The sequence below is a fragment of the Corvus brachyrhynchos genome, unplaced genomic scaffold, assembly GCF_000691975.1.
Source record: "Corvus brachyrhynchos isolate BGI_N302 unplaced genomic scaffold, ASM69197v1 scaffold281, whole genome shotgun sequence".
Lineage (NCBI taxonomy): Eukaryota > Metazoa > Chordata > Aves > Passeriformes > Corvidae > Corvus > Corvus brachyrhynchos.
The window spans coordinates 5,883,653-5,900,334 of record NW_008236509.1 but is presented as its reverse complement, the minus strand read 5'-3'; the positions used below and the strand labels follow the sequence as shown (position 1 = coordinate 5,900,334).

General features: G+C 40.8%; 1 protein-coding gene across 5 annotated transcripts in view; it reads right to left on the bottom strand.

The window, feature by feature from the left end:
• The window catches only part of LUZP2 (leucine zipper protein 2), a 204,438-nt gene that overhangs the window by 35,095 nt on the left and 152,661 nt on the right, over positions 1-16,682 (bottom strand). For 4 of the 5 annotated variants that reach the window (XM_017726389.1, XM_017726385.1, XM_017726386.1 and 1 more), the window contains one exon: positions 1,846-1,920. The exons of the other annotated variant lie outside the window; for it this stretch is intronic. In XM_017726389.1, the coding sequence (XP_017581878.1) occupies positions 1,846-1,920 (75 nt within the window). The remainder of the gene's footprint in view (positions 1-1,845; positions 1,921-16,682) is intronic. 5 annotated transcript variants of the gene reach the window in all.

Sequence of the window (16,682 nt, the reverse complement as noted above, 5' to 3'; positions counted from 1 at the left end):
GGAAGTATACTTGGAGGATGGGGACTCACTGGCTGGCTCAAGCATTTAGCTAAAGCAGGAATTTATATTTTAGCCATGCTGTTGCTTATAATGATTTTTCTGCCATGTGTTTTGCAATGTGTTCAGAGACTGATCGATAAGTCAACAAAGAAAATTTTACTTGTGGATAAGAAAGGGGGAGATGTGGAGATACAGCTAGAAAGCAGAAGTGAGAGCACTGCTAAACTCATGTCAGAAGTAGCCGCGCTAACGCTACTAGGCCGCAAACCGTGGCAGGCAGTAAGGCCTATAATGAAACAGTCAGCATAAAAGGCATGCTTGGTATGTACCTGTGATAGTTAGTGCTAGCTTCTAGTTTTGCAATGTTATTAAGAAACATAGATACGGTTGTTATAGTGATTGCTGCTTATATAACTGAAAAGTATAAATACTCAACCCTGTACCAATAAAATCAGCTTATTGCATCCAAGCAATCTGCCCCGTCTCTTTCATCGCAGACTGTCTCGCGACCGTATCGCGACAGGTGGGGGGACGAGGAGAGTTTTGAAGGTGTGGTATAATTTTTTTCCTCTTTTAGGTCTGTTAATAAACTTCTTTATATTCTTTCAAGTTTGGTGCCTGCTTTGCATTTCTCCTAATTCTTATCTCACAGAAGATAAACAGTAATGAGTATTTTGGACCAAAGCACTACACTAAATCGGTGTTTCTGCCCGGTTACGAACCGAACCCGCTACACAAAGTTCTCTATAATCTTGCATAGATGTGACTGTGGTCAAAAGAGGCTGCTTACTGGCCAGAATACTGCCCACACAGGATGCATATCTTCATATTTCCCCAATCCATTTATACTCCTATCACATGGTTAGATCCACAGAATCACAGAATCATCAAGTCTGGAAGAGATCTTCAAGACCATCTGTCAACCATTATAATACTATGTCACCATTATAATCACACCTAAACTCAACTGCCACATCCATCTTTAACACTTCTAGAGATGGTGCCTCCACTACCTTCCTGGGTAGCTTATTCCAATGCCTAACCACTTCTGCAGTGAAAATAGAATTTCTAATTTCTAATCTGAACCTCCCCTGGCACAATTTACTGTAATTTCCTCTCATCCTTTCACTTGAGACATGGCAGAAGAAACCAGCCCCTGCCTCACCATGGTTTCCTTTCAGATAGTTGTAGAGAGCAATGAGCATGAGCTTCCTCTTCTTCAGACTAAACAACGCCAGTTTCCTCAGAAGTTCCTTAGAATACATGTTTTCTAGGCCCTTCACCAGCTTTGTTGCCCTTCTCTGAACTTGCTCCATCACTAAAATGTCATTTTTGAAGTGAGTGGCCCAAAACTGAACACTGTATATGAGGTGTGGCCTTACCAGTTCTGAGTACAGGGGGACAATCATTTTCCTAGTCCTGCTGGCCACACTATTGTTGATATTTGGGGCCTGGTAATGCAGAATTTGTGAGCATTCTAAGGGTCCATGGTGGGAAATAGAAAAGTGCTCCAGTGCAAATAAACTTATGAGAGACACTAAGTCTACTGTTAGGATAAACTATAATTCAGTAAGTATCTAAATCTATTAAAAATCAGAGTAAATTTTTTGAGCTGCTTTTTTTCTAATTTGACCATCCTCTTCTTAAATAACTTTGCAGATATACTTAACTTCAAATACCATAATTAGTTCCACTGATTCCAGTAGCATCACTTCCAGGTACAACTTAGATGCAACTTAGTATGCATCTAAATCACTGCAAGGCTTTCATTTGTTTTTTTAAATTACACCAAAACATTGACAGCTGATAGAGGTAAACATGCTTACGTTACATTGCACTTCTTACTTTGTCAAGGGCTGCTTTTTCCAATTCGTCTTTTGCAACTGCTAGTTTTTGCTCCAGATCTGTTAGCTGTTGTGCCTGTGGGAATCAAGAAAAAGAGTTGATGCAATCTGGAATGCATTTTTTCTTGTGAGAGAGGAAAGAATATAAATTTTACAAGTAATATAGATGGGTTGGGTCAGATTTGCTTTTCCTGGGAGAAAAAAAGTTATAGTCAAATCTGCTCTACTTATGTGAATTCAATTATTTATAATAATTCAATGTGAATAACAAAATTAATTCCATACTAAATATTTAATATTATGCCATAATATCCTTCTGGAAAATTCAAGGTATCCAAATGTCTTTTAATTATGTTGTTAATTTGTCTGACTTCTGAGTGCAATTTGAATATGATCTTGTAGTTCTAAACATTGAGATGCCAACATTAAGCTAACTTGGCATAAACAGAGCAATTAGAAAACACCCAAACATTCTTGCATGCAGACACCTTATGAAATTATACTATCTGCTAGGATACAAGGCGGTAACTCCAGATGTTTTTTCTCCATGTCTTTTCCTGGAAATAGGAAAATTTACAAGACTAGCTATCTATGCAACTACACAGTGGGAAAGCATTTTGGGAGACTTGTGTTTGAAGTCAAGATCAGGCAAGTAGCCTACAGCCTCAGTGGAAGGACTGCTGGCTCTATATAATGTATATATCACGTATGGAGTGTAGGGGTTCAGAAGATCCTTTTAGAAGTTCAGTAAATAAAGACAATTATTTTCTCTCTCCTTCCCTAGGAGGTATATAAACCCAGCCTGCTCGCTTGAAGGAGATACATTCTCTGCAACAATTTTCCATTTTAGGGAAGCAGGAGCTCCCAGATTCCTGTGGTTCTCAGTCTTGTCATTAGTTACAAATCACTATGCAACCAAAAGGCATAAGGATTCTTTTGCTGTTGTATCTGAGAAAACCCAGTCCAGTCATTGTTTTTCCTGTTTGAAAAGGGAACCATAGAGAAGGACACTGGACTAGCCAGTTATCTTTTCTCTCTGAAATTCTGATTAAGTAAATACACATTTTGTACATGCAGAATAATTGGATAAAATTCTCATTTCTCAGACAAAGAGCAACACATTTTTATTTCGATGCAATATTTGTGAGCGCATTTCCCCTCAACACCATCTCATGCTCCCAGGTTTCTGGAGTTCATCCCCAGCCAGAGATTTTTTTCTTGACAGACTTCTCAAGATCTCATGCACTCTGCTGATTGTAGCATAGCTTAATGGATAGCCACACAACATAAATGCTGTTTAGTGTAAATCCTATAAAGGTGGTTAACTTGTTCTCTGCTGGAGTAATGACAGTTCTTCCAGGACATGTCATAGATGAGATGATGAACTTAGGCAAGGCCTGCAGTCCTCAGCAGACAGCTCAAATGATGTTTATTAGCATTAGGCATAGGCTGTACTGCCAAATAAAATGTCAAAAGTCTGGAATTTTCAGTTCCCAGCTCATGTAATGAGCTTAGTTGCATTTTAAAGGAGGATTAAGCATTTATCTTCAGATTTATCACTGTAGTCACAGTTTAATTAGTCAAAACCAAACTTGCTTCAAAGTGGAAGTCAACTGTTTGTTCAGATGTGGGAAAGTCTCTTGTGAATTGCAGTCCATAATTCCCACTGCATCACATTTCTTACACCTAACATCAGTCACTGTCGCAACACACATATCAGACCACTAGTTTGGTCCTTTAGTCTGGCAACAGAGAATCCACTACAAGAAAAAATCCTTCCATTTTATCAGTTTGCAAAATTTAAGTGGAATTATCACTGGTTTACTAGAGAAAAATATTACTAAGATATAAGAAATTGCTAGAGTTCAGTAACTTTCGGATTTTTTCCTAAATATGGGACACAGTATCACTCACAATAAACATAGTCACAGACAATATTTGAAAAGACTGAATATTGACTCTATGTGATGCAGAGACACATCTCTAGACCAATTTCTAGACCAAGAAATTTCTCAAATCATTAACATTTTTATATTGCTACTTATTAAATTATTTTTCATTACAGCTATAAAAATGAATACATTCTCAATTAAAGAGAATCAAGATTTGAAAAACTGTATATCTAATTGTATCATTTCAATTGCCACTAAAAAGGAAATTACACAAAATAACACATCATAAACATGAGGCTAGGATGGTACCTCTGATAGTGTACATTGCTAAAGAGTTAGAATCAGATGGAAGATGGTGAGGCCCAGAAAACTAGCAACTTCTTCCTTCAGCACCATCAGTGCTACAGTTTAATCAGTGGAAAACCAGAACTACAGTTATGAATTTGAGGGTGTCTGGTTTTTCCTTCAATACATGCATTACATAGGTATCTGAATATCTGGGTAGTTGAGAGAAAGCAGGTAACGGTGGTTAGAAGTGACTACTGTTTTCTTCCTTGCAGGGGAAATGTCTGGTGCTATATAACACACCAAATTCAATGAAACTGCTTCCCTATCAAAAATCAAGTTGGAGGAAAAGTACTTAAGTTCTTTAACTGATATTTTCTGTGACAAAGAATTACTATATTGTAGTAACACTGTTCACATATAGGAAAACATTTGTGGTTTATGGTAAAAAGTTATTCTTCCAAAGCACAGGTTTCAAATATATTAGTGAAGTTTTTCTGAATGCATCATTTACCAAGACTTATTCTCATTTTTCATAATACTGTCATATTTTGATGGACTAAAATTTTCTGTAATATTCATGTATATTTATTTCATTTCACAGAACACTGAGCAAATAGCTCAGTGATATCAATCCAACTGATACTAAGTAAGAATAAAATTCTGGCATTAAAAGTGCATTTTGATGAACCATTCACTTGAAAGTAGTGATAGTTACTTACATCTTAGGTCCAAATCTTCAGAATAATCAGGGTTTTTTTCTGAAAATTTTTGTCTCTCAAGGCTAAATTCATATTGCAATAGTTTCACTGCTACTGCAATTTAGAAGTCTTTTAGGGAGCCAAAAGGAACTAGCATGGCTTTGATACTGAATAAAGAAAAGGACAAACACCAATAAGACTACACAAGCCCAATTCTAATGAGCTGCAAAGAGTCTTTAAAAAGACTAGCCTCGAAGAACTAAAAAATATTAAATATAGGAGAAAGTTTCATGAAGGATGTCTGGACTTCAGGCGGCTCTGTTGAAAGCTGTTTATTGCATAGGTGAAGTTACAGCATTTCAGGGAGTGGGTATCCAGAGCCAGCCCTACAGCTGCCAGCTCCAGCTGTAGGCATACCTGAAGCCACTTTCTGTTCAAGTTACAAAGCATTCTATACTTTTCTTTGCAGAGTATCTTAACACATAACAACCAAGAAGCACCATACCCAATACCTTTACATTTGCCTATAGCCTATCATGACTACTACCATTACCATATTATAGTCATTATTACCCAATCACAAGAGTAAGTAAGTTACAATTTAAGCTTACAGTGGAAAATTCTCAGACCTCTCTTCTTCTTCCTACATCAACATTTCTTGTTTGCCTGCGATATCTCTCTTTTTGGTAAAAACATGTTTTCTATTTACTTATGCTCTTCTTGAGACTTATTTTTTTCTTTTACTCTATATCAAAACTTGCTTCCATTTCTACCTCATCCCCAGTTTCTACATTCAGAGATCTTTCTGCCAAGCCTACATACCTGTGAAACTTTCTTACCAAACTTTCATCCTCCCCAACAATTAAATTTCTCTTAGGTATTCTTATAGAATGAGGTCTTTGAGAGGAAGCAGTGAGATAAACAGCAGCTTTCCAGTGCCTACAGGGTGTCTACAGGAAAGCTGGAAAGGGACTTTATACAAGGACATGGAGTGATAGGACATGAGGGAATGGCTTTAATCTGAAAGAGGGTAGGTTTAGATTAGACATTAGGGAGAAATATACTTCCTGTTCTATTCTTCACTGTGAGGATGTTGAGGCACTGGCTCAGATTGCCACAGAAGCTGGGGATGCTCCATCACTGGAAGTGTTCAAGGCCAGGTTGGATGGGGATTTGAGCAACCTGGTCTAGTGGAAAGTGTCACTGCCCATGGGCCCATGGTGGAGGGAGTTGAAACTCGACAGTGTTTAAGGTCCCTTCAAACAAAAACCATTCTGTTTCTATGAAAAGCATTTTTCTTCATTCTCTGAGAGAGTTCACAGAGCAATTACTGTCAGTGAAGTACACTTTTCTAACTCAAATGAATGTACTTACCTTTACTCACTATGAATCACATTAGACTAAATGCCTACATGTCTTTGGAATAATGACTTTGAATGTTCAAGAGTTTATAAATAGCATATTAACTAACACTGAGATGTTCATATTCCTCAAAGTCACTTGAAAGCAACAAAACAGGGGTGAGATAAGTTTTATTATCTGAAAAACAGTCGCTAGAAGCTTTATGCTTCTCAGTTTCTTAGTCACATCAGAAAAAAATAAAAACATTCACTAGTAGTTTTTTTTTGTGTACCATTGTAGAAGTTATACTAATGCCTTAGGTTTTAACTTTTCTATTTTTCAAATTCTGTATGGCCTAGTGTGTAACTCTGAAGTTTCTTGTGGCCTGTTAACTACTGTTCTCTCATGCTGGTCAGACATAACAAACCTCCCTAGGTTTGCACTTCAAGGACACCTTGCCCCAAAATTTGCAAACCAAAGCCTTGAGAGGAGGAGCAAACTTAGAGTAATTACATCATTAACTGAAATTATAATTGGAGAATTAACCCTGATATGCAAATGGACCAAACTTATAAAAGTGTGAAGAACACGTGACCCAGGGTCCATCTTGGGTGGAGCCCCTTGGAGGCTTTACATTCCCAAGGTGTACCTTTGAAGGCCCTTCAAAGAAATACCTACTTTCATTCTCTTGTTCTTGTCTAGCCTCTGTTTTCAGGTAGCCACTATTGTGGTGGTCAGCAGTTGACCCGAAGGCTTCACAATAATTAATCCCATTTTATAACTCCCTGTTTTATAACTGAAATAATGAAGATATAACTGAAATTATATAAGTACCTTGACCAGTAGGTTATGCAATCTGATCAGTATGGACTGTTGGAGAGCAGGCCCAGGCTGTTGCAGATGCAAGCAGCTATTGGCTGGTTGGCTGGTGGTAACTGGTTCAGCCCATAGGGATTGACCGCGTGGACCTTTAACTCTATATAAGTAAAGGAGGACTCAATAAAAGTGGGCTGTTGTGCATGAACCCAGTGTGTCTTGTCGCTTGTCTGTCTCCGAAACTGCGACAATTGGTGACTCCTGGACGTGATACAACAGCTACCACAGGTATAGCGGGGAGACAGACGGGGCAGCAGGGAGAGCTGCCCGCAGCCTTCGAGCTGCGAAGAGCAGCAGGATAGCTGCGGGGCAGCAGGGAGAGGTGCCTGCAGCCTTCGAGCTGTGATGAGCGGTGGGATAGCTGGGGGGAAGCGGGGAGAGCTGCCCGCAACCTTCGAGCTGCAAAGAGCAGCAGGATAGCCGCAGGGTAGAGGGAAGAACTGCCCGCAGCCTTCAAGCTGTGAAGAGTGGCAGGATAGCTGCGGGGCAGCGTGGAGAACTGCCCGCAGCCTTCAAGCTGCGAAGAGTGGCGGGATAGCAGTGCTTGGTCCAGACCTTTCCTTCCATTTTTTTTCTTTTTCCCTTTTTGTAACAGGGAGACATTGCCAGCATGGGTGCATGGGTTTCAGCAGTGGAAGACTCTGTACTAGAGGTATTGACTTCCTTTTTAACAAAAAAGGGAATAAAATACAACAAACAGGCTTTAACAGCCTTAATCACGTGGTGTTAGAGCCACAGACTAGACGTCTCTGAGGGGACTTGTAGGTACAAAAATGCTGTTAGTGAGGATCTTCTTGTTATTTTTCTAAGTCCGTGAGAGACTTTTCTCTCTCACAGAAGAGGTAGCAGGGAATGTAAACAACCAAGCCACCTGCAACCTTGGAAAGTCTTGTTTATGGTATAGTAGAAAATATTTTGATAATGGATGTTTTAGGATTTTGGCCAATCACCCCCAAGGGGTGGCTGGTCCTTTGTCCAATTAGACTATGAAGAAAAAAGTCTATAAAAGAGTTTGTAAAATAATTAAATAAATCAATCTTGCTGCACAATTCCTGCCTGCTGGATCTTCTTCTCCTCCTCCTCCCTATAGCTGCGGGACACGGTGATATACCGTAGGAACCAGGCCTGCGGTAATAGGGACTGCCCTGGACTTGGAAAAGTGGAAGCGGGCTGGCAAAATAATAATCGAAGCGGCCTCCATAGGAGATGAGACAACTATTAACGTGATAAAGCCTTGGAGCCTTATAGTGGACTTGCTAAAACAATTAAAAACTGAGAATAATGCAAGGATGACAGTAGGAACACTGCAGGCACCCCCGACTGAGGCCAGCAGCGAGGAGAGGGCAGCAGGAGGTGTGGACGCTGCACCAGGTGCGCAAGAGAGCACCTCGACTGTGCAGGGCTGCGCCGCTGGCCTGTGCTGGGGCATCCCCTCCATGCAGCACCGTGCCGCCATGTGGAGCCACACTGCATGCCCCTGCTGGGACATACAGTTGGCGAAGAGCACTGCCACCGAACCAACTGGTGGAGGCACCCCGCACGGCTGCGCTACGTTAAACAAGTGTCCTCCAGCCCCTCTGTGCCCTGCCTCCAACAGCTGCAGAGCAGTGCTTAATGCTGGCCACTGCAGGACCATGTCCAGCTGCTGCCAAGTCTCTGGCCACTGCCAAGCTGCTGCTAGCAGGCATTCTGTGACCATGCCTGGTGGTGCTGGCCGCAAAGTTTCTGTGGAAACAGAGCGTCCTGCAACTACATCGAACGCACCTGCACAGCCATCACAAAAATGCTTGCCCAAGACAGACACGCTATCAGAGGCACCCGATCTCCAGTTAAGCATCATGCCTGGAAATAGTGGTGGACCATGAAGTCCTAATGTCGCCACTGCCACAGGAGCAGACACGCTGCTATTACCGGAGCTGGAGCTGTCCCCAGCATGTATACCAACAAAGGACGCGAGAGAGACCAGGAAAGAGACCCAGAGCCATTGTCCCCCTTTGGAACATCGCAATATCGTCACGATCGCTACACTGCTGACAGCCCTCCCTGGACAGCACCGCAACCAGACACACCTGCACAGGCAAAAGCCTCGCACGCCTTTTTCCATCAAGGCGTTCCAGCTCAAAGTTTCCCATGGTTCTAAAGTTTCCTGTTCATAAAGTTGTTAAGTTGTAACTTTTATGTTAATAAGCCTGCCGCATGCCACTTTGAGAGTTTGTATCACTGGTAGTCCCATTTGACAGCTTTTGGATATGATTGTTACATTGCCAATGATACAACAGGATATATCTCTGGCTGAAAGGGCCTAGGCCTGTTGAGCCGTGTTTGTCACCCTGTCTCCAAGGGCCCTGGAGACAGGATGACAGATGCTGCTTTTATATTTAAAAACAAAAAGCGGGAATTATTGTGGTGGTCAGCAGCTGACCTGAAGGCTTCACAATAATAATTAATCTCATTTTATAACTCCCTGTTTTATAACTGAAATAATGAAGATATAACTGAAATTATATAAGTACCTTGACCAGTAGATTATGCAATCTGACCAGTATGGACTGTTGGAGAGCAGGCCCAGGCCATTGGGTATGCAAGCAGCTATTGGCTGGTTGGCTGGGTGGTAACTTGTTCAGCCCATAGGGATCGACCGCGTGGACCTTTAACTCTATATAAGTAAAGGAGGACTCAATAAAAGTGGGTTGTTGTGCATGAACCCAGTCTTGTTGCTTGTCTGTTCCAAAACTGCAACAAACCACTTCAAGGCATCAATACCTTTTGTTTTTTCTAGAAAACCTATCTTTTAAATGATCTTTCTTGGGGCAAACATAACCACATACATAAGAGGAATAAATTACTGTTGGATTATGTATTGTTGGTGACATTATGGTACATTACAAATACACTCCAAATACAGCTTCTGTAAGTGTTTTTCTTGGTGTTTTACCCTGAAAATTAGATTTGAACTTCCTTCTTCTTCCTAAACCTAGCTAGTCTATAGGCTTTTCAACTGACCTCTCCCCCTGTAAGTCCTCCCATTTCTTCTTGAAAGTCAGACAAAACCTTCAGCATCTCATTCTTGAGGTGAGTTATTAAACTTTTCTGAAGGTACAGGCCAACAAACCCAGGCTGTGACTCTATTTCTGTGTAAGATTTAACAAACCAAATAGCACAATGACTAATTGAAAAAAAATTGTATTTTCTCCTGAGAAGTGCCAGAAACAGGACCCCTTTAAATAATCCAACACTTGGTGTGGGTCAGAGGGAGGCCACTGTCAACCTGCAGTTGTATTTGACCTCTAATATATTCGGTGTTAATAGTGCAATACAAAGTCCACTCCTAGAATGTTACAAGCCCAGTGTTACAAGTACGGGTCAGGTGGGTAATGCAGTCACACAGCTGTACAGATAACTACTACAAATACTGCATGTTTGTTAGCACAGCCAAAGGAGGCTTTTAACAGGCTTTTTACCTTTTTTCCCCAGAAACTTTATACAACATGTCAATATGGAATAGAAAATAAAGAGTGATCCCTCTTGCTATTTTTGGTGCTGAGATTTTTTTTTTGTTTGATCATTTATTTTGAACTCTTAACTGTTCAAAACCCTTACAAAAAAGGACTCAATCAATTTCCTTTCTTTTCCTTATACAAAATTTCAAAGGTGGTTTTTTCCCTCTGTTTTTTTTTTTTTTTTTTCTTTACGGAAGAGACTAGGTTATAGCTTCACACTAGAAGGATTACTCAGAAGTGCAGAGATAAACATAGTCATGGTTCGGTTCTCTTTATTTCAAGGCATGATAAATTGGAAGTTTATTTGGTTATTTCAAAACTTTTAAGAACATATTTTATTTCATGCAAAGAATTGATGTTTATTAATGATTACATTACCACACATGCTGCTTAGAGTTAATTAGAAAACATGATTGTAATGTTTAAAACACTTGTTAAATAGACTGAATATTCTCAACTCTGTTTTATCTCTGCACAGGCCTTAAATAAAATTTTTTTAAGAAAAAAAAATCTTTACAACTTTCATAATTGATTATATTTTCTAAGGAGGACACATTTTACAATTGAAAACCATGTAACTGTACACTTGGACAAATTATTCAGTAAACATAATTCTGCTGTGCTTATTCTGTAAGCATTATTTGTATCTTAGAAAAACAGAGACTTGTTCTTCTAAATTGCACTGTTTACTGTAGGTGTTAAATGTAAAGGAGAATAACACTTTTTGGACGCTATTACATTTATTCAAGCATGCAGCAAAAACCAGATGTTCAGTGACATCTGAATTAGATTTCAAGCATTTACAACAAGAAGAAAATGCAGTTAAAAATAGCATTTTTGCAAAGTCTTACAGCTTGTACATTAATGCTTATTACTGCTGCAATGCTTTTATCTCTCATTTTTTACTACTCTGGATGTACATTAAAAAAGGAAATAAGTCCTTCGTGGATTTTATTAGCTGAAATTTTACTTTTCCTTCCCCAACCCTCACATAAAAGTCGTTACAATGAATGCAAAACTGCAGTTTGCTGGGGTTTCAGTACTCAGCTTTTAACTTGTTGCAATTATTAAAGGATCAGGGGCATGGATCATTGATAGAATTATGGGATCTATAGAAAAACTGTACAAGCAATAGGCCTGTACAAGCAAAAGGCCCGCAAGCAAAGGTTTGTGTGAGAAACTGCCTGCATGAGAAAGCGCTGGTGTGAGAAACAAGCCTGGGAATAAAGAGGGAGTTTTGAAAAGGTACAGCTGTTCAGATAAGATGTACTGACTGTGGAAGCTTGCCAATGTAAGTCCAATTATGTAGAAATAGAAATGTGCTGTGATAAGCTTTAAGCCACTTAGGAGTTAACAAGCTGGTATACTATATAAGTGCCTTTGGAGTGCTAATAATCGGAGTTTGCGCTTATCAACCACATTGGTTTTGGACTGCATTCCTCCCCCCGTCGGGATCCCCGGGCTCTCGTCCTTTTACAATTCCAACATTAACTAAAGGAAAATTACTGTTTTTTCAGCAGAAACACATTCAGAAGATGCACACAAGGAGCAACAGCACTCACCTTTGGGCCTGATCTGCCACTTACTTCCCATGGGGGAATTTTCTTCCTTTAGATCAGGCCAGAGCACCATGCATTTTAGCATGAGTTGTACTTTACAATGGATAACCCATCCAAATGATCACAACAACCTGCTGCTCCTTATTTTTTAATTCAATCTTCTTTTAAAAATGATCTTGTTTATTTTAATAGTAAGAGAACAAGCACTGAGGGAGTAAGCATTTTAAAATTCATGTTAGGCATACCAGTTGTGCTCGACACCTCTGTCAGCAGTACACTAGAAACACTTATTTCATCTTTTCTTCAGAGAGGATTAGTTCACAACTTGGCCAAAGGTTCAGCTTGTTGGTTTTGGTGCTTCTTTGTAGGATTTGACCACTACAGAGAATAGTATAATTCAGCCAGGAAAACACAAAACAAAGGAAACAAACATACTTTTTTGGCAATATCACTTAAAAGTGTTTGTGAAGAGGTAAGTTCTTAAAGCTTTCCATTTCAAAAACATGACCTCATATTCTGCTGCTAAGAAAGTAAAACCTAAACCATGCAGCAACAGTATTTACTGACACCAGCATATTCACTATTGCAAACTGCCTCCAAGTCAGCAACAATGAACAACACAGTAATTAAAAAAACTCCACCAAAAAGCCAAAATTTATTGTACTTATTTTTACAACTTCATGCTGCAGATAGTCATGTAGACGCCTCTGAATTTGCTGTCAGGAATATCCTAAGAAATAGGATCAAAGCTTTACAACTACCTGAAAGAAGGTTGTAGTTGAGGTGGGGGCCTGTCTCTTCTACCATGCCTGCAGTGAGATGACCAGAGAAAATGGCCCTAAGCCAGGACAGGGGAGATTCAGATTAGTGTCCTGGTGCTGGCCAGGACAGGGTTAATTTTTGCAGTAGCCAGGAGGGGGCATGGCCAGGACTCAGAGGTTATTCAATACCACCCCAGATCATTTTCCAGGGACAGGGGATCCAGGATCCCTTCCAGATTGACGTAGTGTAGCAGAGAGAGTGGTTGGGGGTTTCCACAGGGTGAGCAATAACGTTTCTTGACTTGTACACTCTGTCTTTAGTATGGTTGCTGTTACTGTTCATTTTGTTATCTTATTGCTGTTTCCAATAAATTGTTCTTATCTCAACCCATGATCTTTACGTTTTGTGCCTCCAATCCCCCTCTCCAGACCACTGAATGGCAGGGGGAGGAGAAGCAAGAGTGAGCAAGCAGTGCATTATCTGGAGTGGTTTCAGTGGGAACACTGAATTGGAGAATTGGAGAATACCATTCCTAAACCATGACAGTTAGATACTAGAAAAATAAAATCATTGTTAGGGTGGTTGGGCTTTGGAACAGGTTGCCCAGGGAGGTGGTGGAGTCACCATCCCTGGAAGTGTTTAAGAGGTGTCTGGATCTGGTGCTGAGTGTTATGGTTTAGTGGTTTAGTGGCTTAGGGATAACAGTGGTATTGCTAGGCTGACAGTTGGACTTGATCTTAAAGCTCTCTTCCAACTTTGATGATTCTACGATTCTAAGGGGGGACACTAAGTGATGCAGAAGTATCCTCTCAAATAATTTTTAATTTCTTTCTGATTTAGACCAAATGGCAAGGTACTCAAAATTGTCTGCTAGGAAGAACACCCAATTTGGGATAATACTCATGTGCTCCAGATTCAGATCCATTGTACTCCTGGGAAATCACCAACCATATGAAGTTTAACAGGGGAAAGTGCTGGATTCTGCTCCTGGAATGGGACAATCCTGGATTTATATATAAATTCGGGAATGAGACACTGGAAATCAGTGTTGTGGAAAGGGACCTGGGGATCCTGGCTGATGGCAAGTTGAATATGAGTCAGCAGTGCCCTGGCAGCCAGGAGGGCCAATTGTGTCCTGGGGTGCATCAGACAAAGCATCACCAGCTGGTCTAGAGAGGAGATTGTCCCACTCTGCTCTTCAGTGGTATGGCCTCACCTTGAGTTCTGCGTGTGGTTTTGGACACCACAATATAAGAAAGAGATTAAGCTATTAGAGAGTGTCCAAAGGAGGGCTACAAAAGTGGTGAAGGGCATTGAGGGGAAGCCCTATGAAGAGAGAGGTTGAGGGCACTGTTCAGCCTGGAGAAGAAACTGTGGAGAGACCTTCTCAAAGTCTACAACTTCCTTGTGAGGAGAAGGGGAGGGGCAGGCACTGATCTCTTTTCTCTGGGGATCAGTGACAGGACCTGAGGGAATGGCATGACATTGTGTCAAGGGAGGTTTAGGTTGTATATTAAAAAAGATTCTTCACCCAGAGGATGGTTGGACACTGGAACAGGGTCCCCAGGGAAGTAGTCACAGCACCAAGCCTGACAGAGTTCAAGAAGTGTTTGGACAATACTCTCAGGTGCATGGTGTGATTCTTAGGGCTTTCCTGTGCAGGGCCCGGAGTTGGACACTGATGATCCTTGTGAGTCAAAGTGTACTTCTGGCATTAGCATACAATTGTACATCTTGGCAGCTTTTGGTTTAGCAGCATATAATAGCACATATGGATCATACGCTATTGGATCCAACTTGTCTCATGGTAGCTTTTAACTAGACTTGTCTCACACAGAAACGCAGGCTAGCTATTTAAGACTGCAAAACCATCCAATGCAGGACTGTATCACTAAGGCCACATCCTCAGATCCATACAGAAATTTTTAAATGGGATTTTTCAGTTCATTAAAAAAGCTACAACTTTTCATGCTCAAAGCTGTGTTATAAAAAAATGTACTGACAATAAGTAAATAGATCTGAATTACTAAGTACTGAAACGATATTCACATTTTACATATGTATGTTTTCCAAAACTGCATTAAGCCATTAAAAAACAGTAGAAAGAGATTTCTTTCAGTAACAATATCAATTAATTATGTTAATACATAATCCAATGTCCTTACTGAGAAATATAATGATAACACCCCTCCACCTTCTTACATATCACTTATATAATGATATTTAAAAATTCCCATGTCTGCAAATAACCTGTAAGTACTTTTCAGTAGCAAGTTGAGTTTGTATCTTCAGGTCACTCCTGTGTTGCTAACATTAAGGTATTATTAATGATTATAACATCATGGCAACAACATATAAATGCTAAACGTGACATTTGAAACAAGAATATGCACCAGAAAGATGCCAATGTAAAGTGACATCTTCTTTTGTCCTCATTTCTGTTGGGACAGAGTTAATTTCTTCTCAGTAGATGGTATGCTGATGTATTTTGGATTCAGTATGAGAATAATGTTGGTAATACACTAATGTTTTGGTTGCTGTTAAGTAGTGTTTATTTTTTGTGTCTCATGCTCTGCCAGTGAAGAGGTGCAGGAAAAAAAAAGCTAGAAGTAGAGCCATTACAAGGGCCATTTTCAGTGCTGTTACCATGGACACCACAAGGGCCATCACAGGAACAGGAAGAAGAGACAGAAGAAAAAACCACCACTCAATCCCTATGCTTGAGTGAGCTGTGGGAGATACAAAAGGATTTTACCTGGGGACAACAGGCCTAGTAGTCTGGAATTAGAGGGTAAGTGAGGCAGTCAGCTGGGATTACTTGCTAAGGAGCCAACCATTGCCAAAGAGATGGGAAAAAAGACACAACCCCTTAGCTTCTGGAGCCCTTAGCCTCCTCTGAAGTACAGGGGGAAAGGTATACACATAAGGGCAATATTCCATGTCACCCAGGCAAACAGATGGCAATAGAGAAGGGTATTCAACACCTGAGTGTAGATACAAAAATGCTGCTAGCAAGGATTTTCTTGCTATTTTCTAAGTCCATGAGAGACTTTTCTCTCTCACAGAAGAGGCAGCAGTTATGTAAACAACCAAACCACCTGCAACCTTGAAAAGTCTTGTTTATGTTATAGTAGGAAAATATTTTGACAATGGATGTTTTAGGAGTTTAGCCAATCACCCCAAGGGGTGGCTGATCCTTTGTCCAATTAGACTATGAAGAAAAAAGTCTATAAAAGAGTTTATAAAATAATTAAATCAATCAATCTTGCTGCACAATTCCTGCCTGCTGGATCTTCTCTCCTCCTCCTCCCTGTGGCTGTGGGACACAGTGATATACCCTAGGGCCAAGGCCTGCAGTAATATTTGATGACCCCAACATGAACATGATCTGCACTCTGCCATGTCGTGCTGGTGCGAGCCAAGCCGAATTTCTCTAGAGGTACGCTGTTCCCCTTCCCCCCTGGGACCGAGAGGTCCAACGTGACTGAGAAATGGCGAACAGCGGCTCACAGAACGACGCTGTGGTAATGGTCTGGAAAGGTGTGTTCAGCATACTGCACACATCCATTCCTGAAAACTCAGTTCAGGAATTATTAGATTGGGCTACCTTAAAAGGGATTTCCATGGACAGAGATACTGCCCTGGACTTTGCCTTATGGCAGGAACTTGACTGTGCTGTCCGGCATGAGCGGTCTGTCAGGGGACCCAGCAGTGTTAGAATTATACCAAATCTGGCATTCGTTATTTATTCTGCTGACAGACTTTGACTGTAGCAGCACAGCTGGCTTGCCTGTTTCAGTAGTAAGTGACGGAGGAATGTCCGAGGGGGGCCCCGCTGGCCCGACTCCACAGGCAGAGCCTGCGCCACCTCACCCTGCACAGTCGCAGGACTCCGCGGCCCCCAGGGACCCTGCACCGGCAG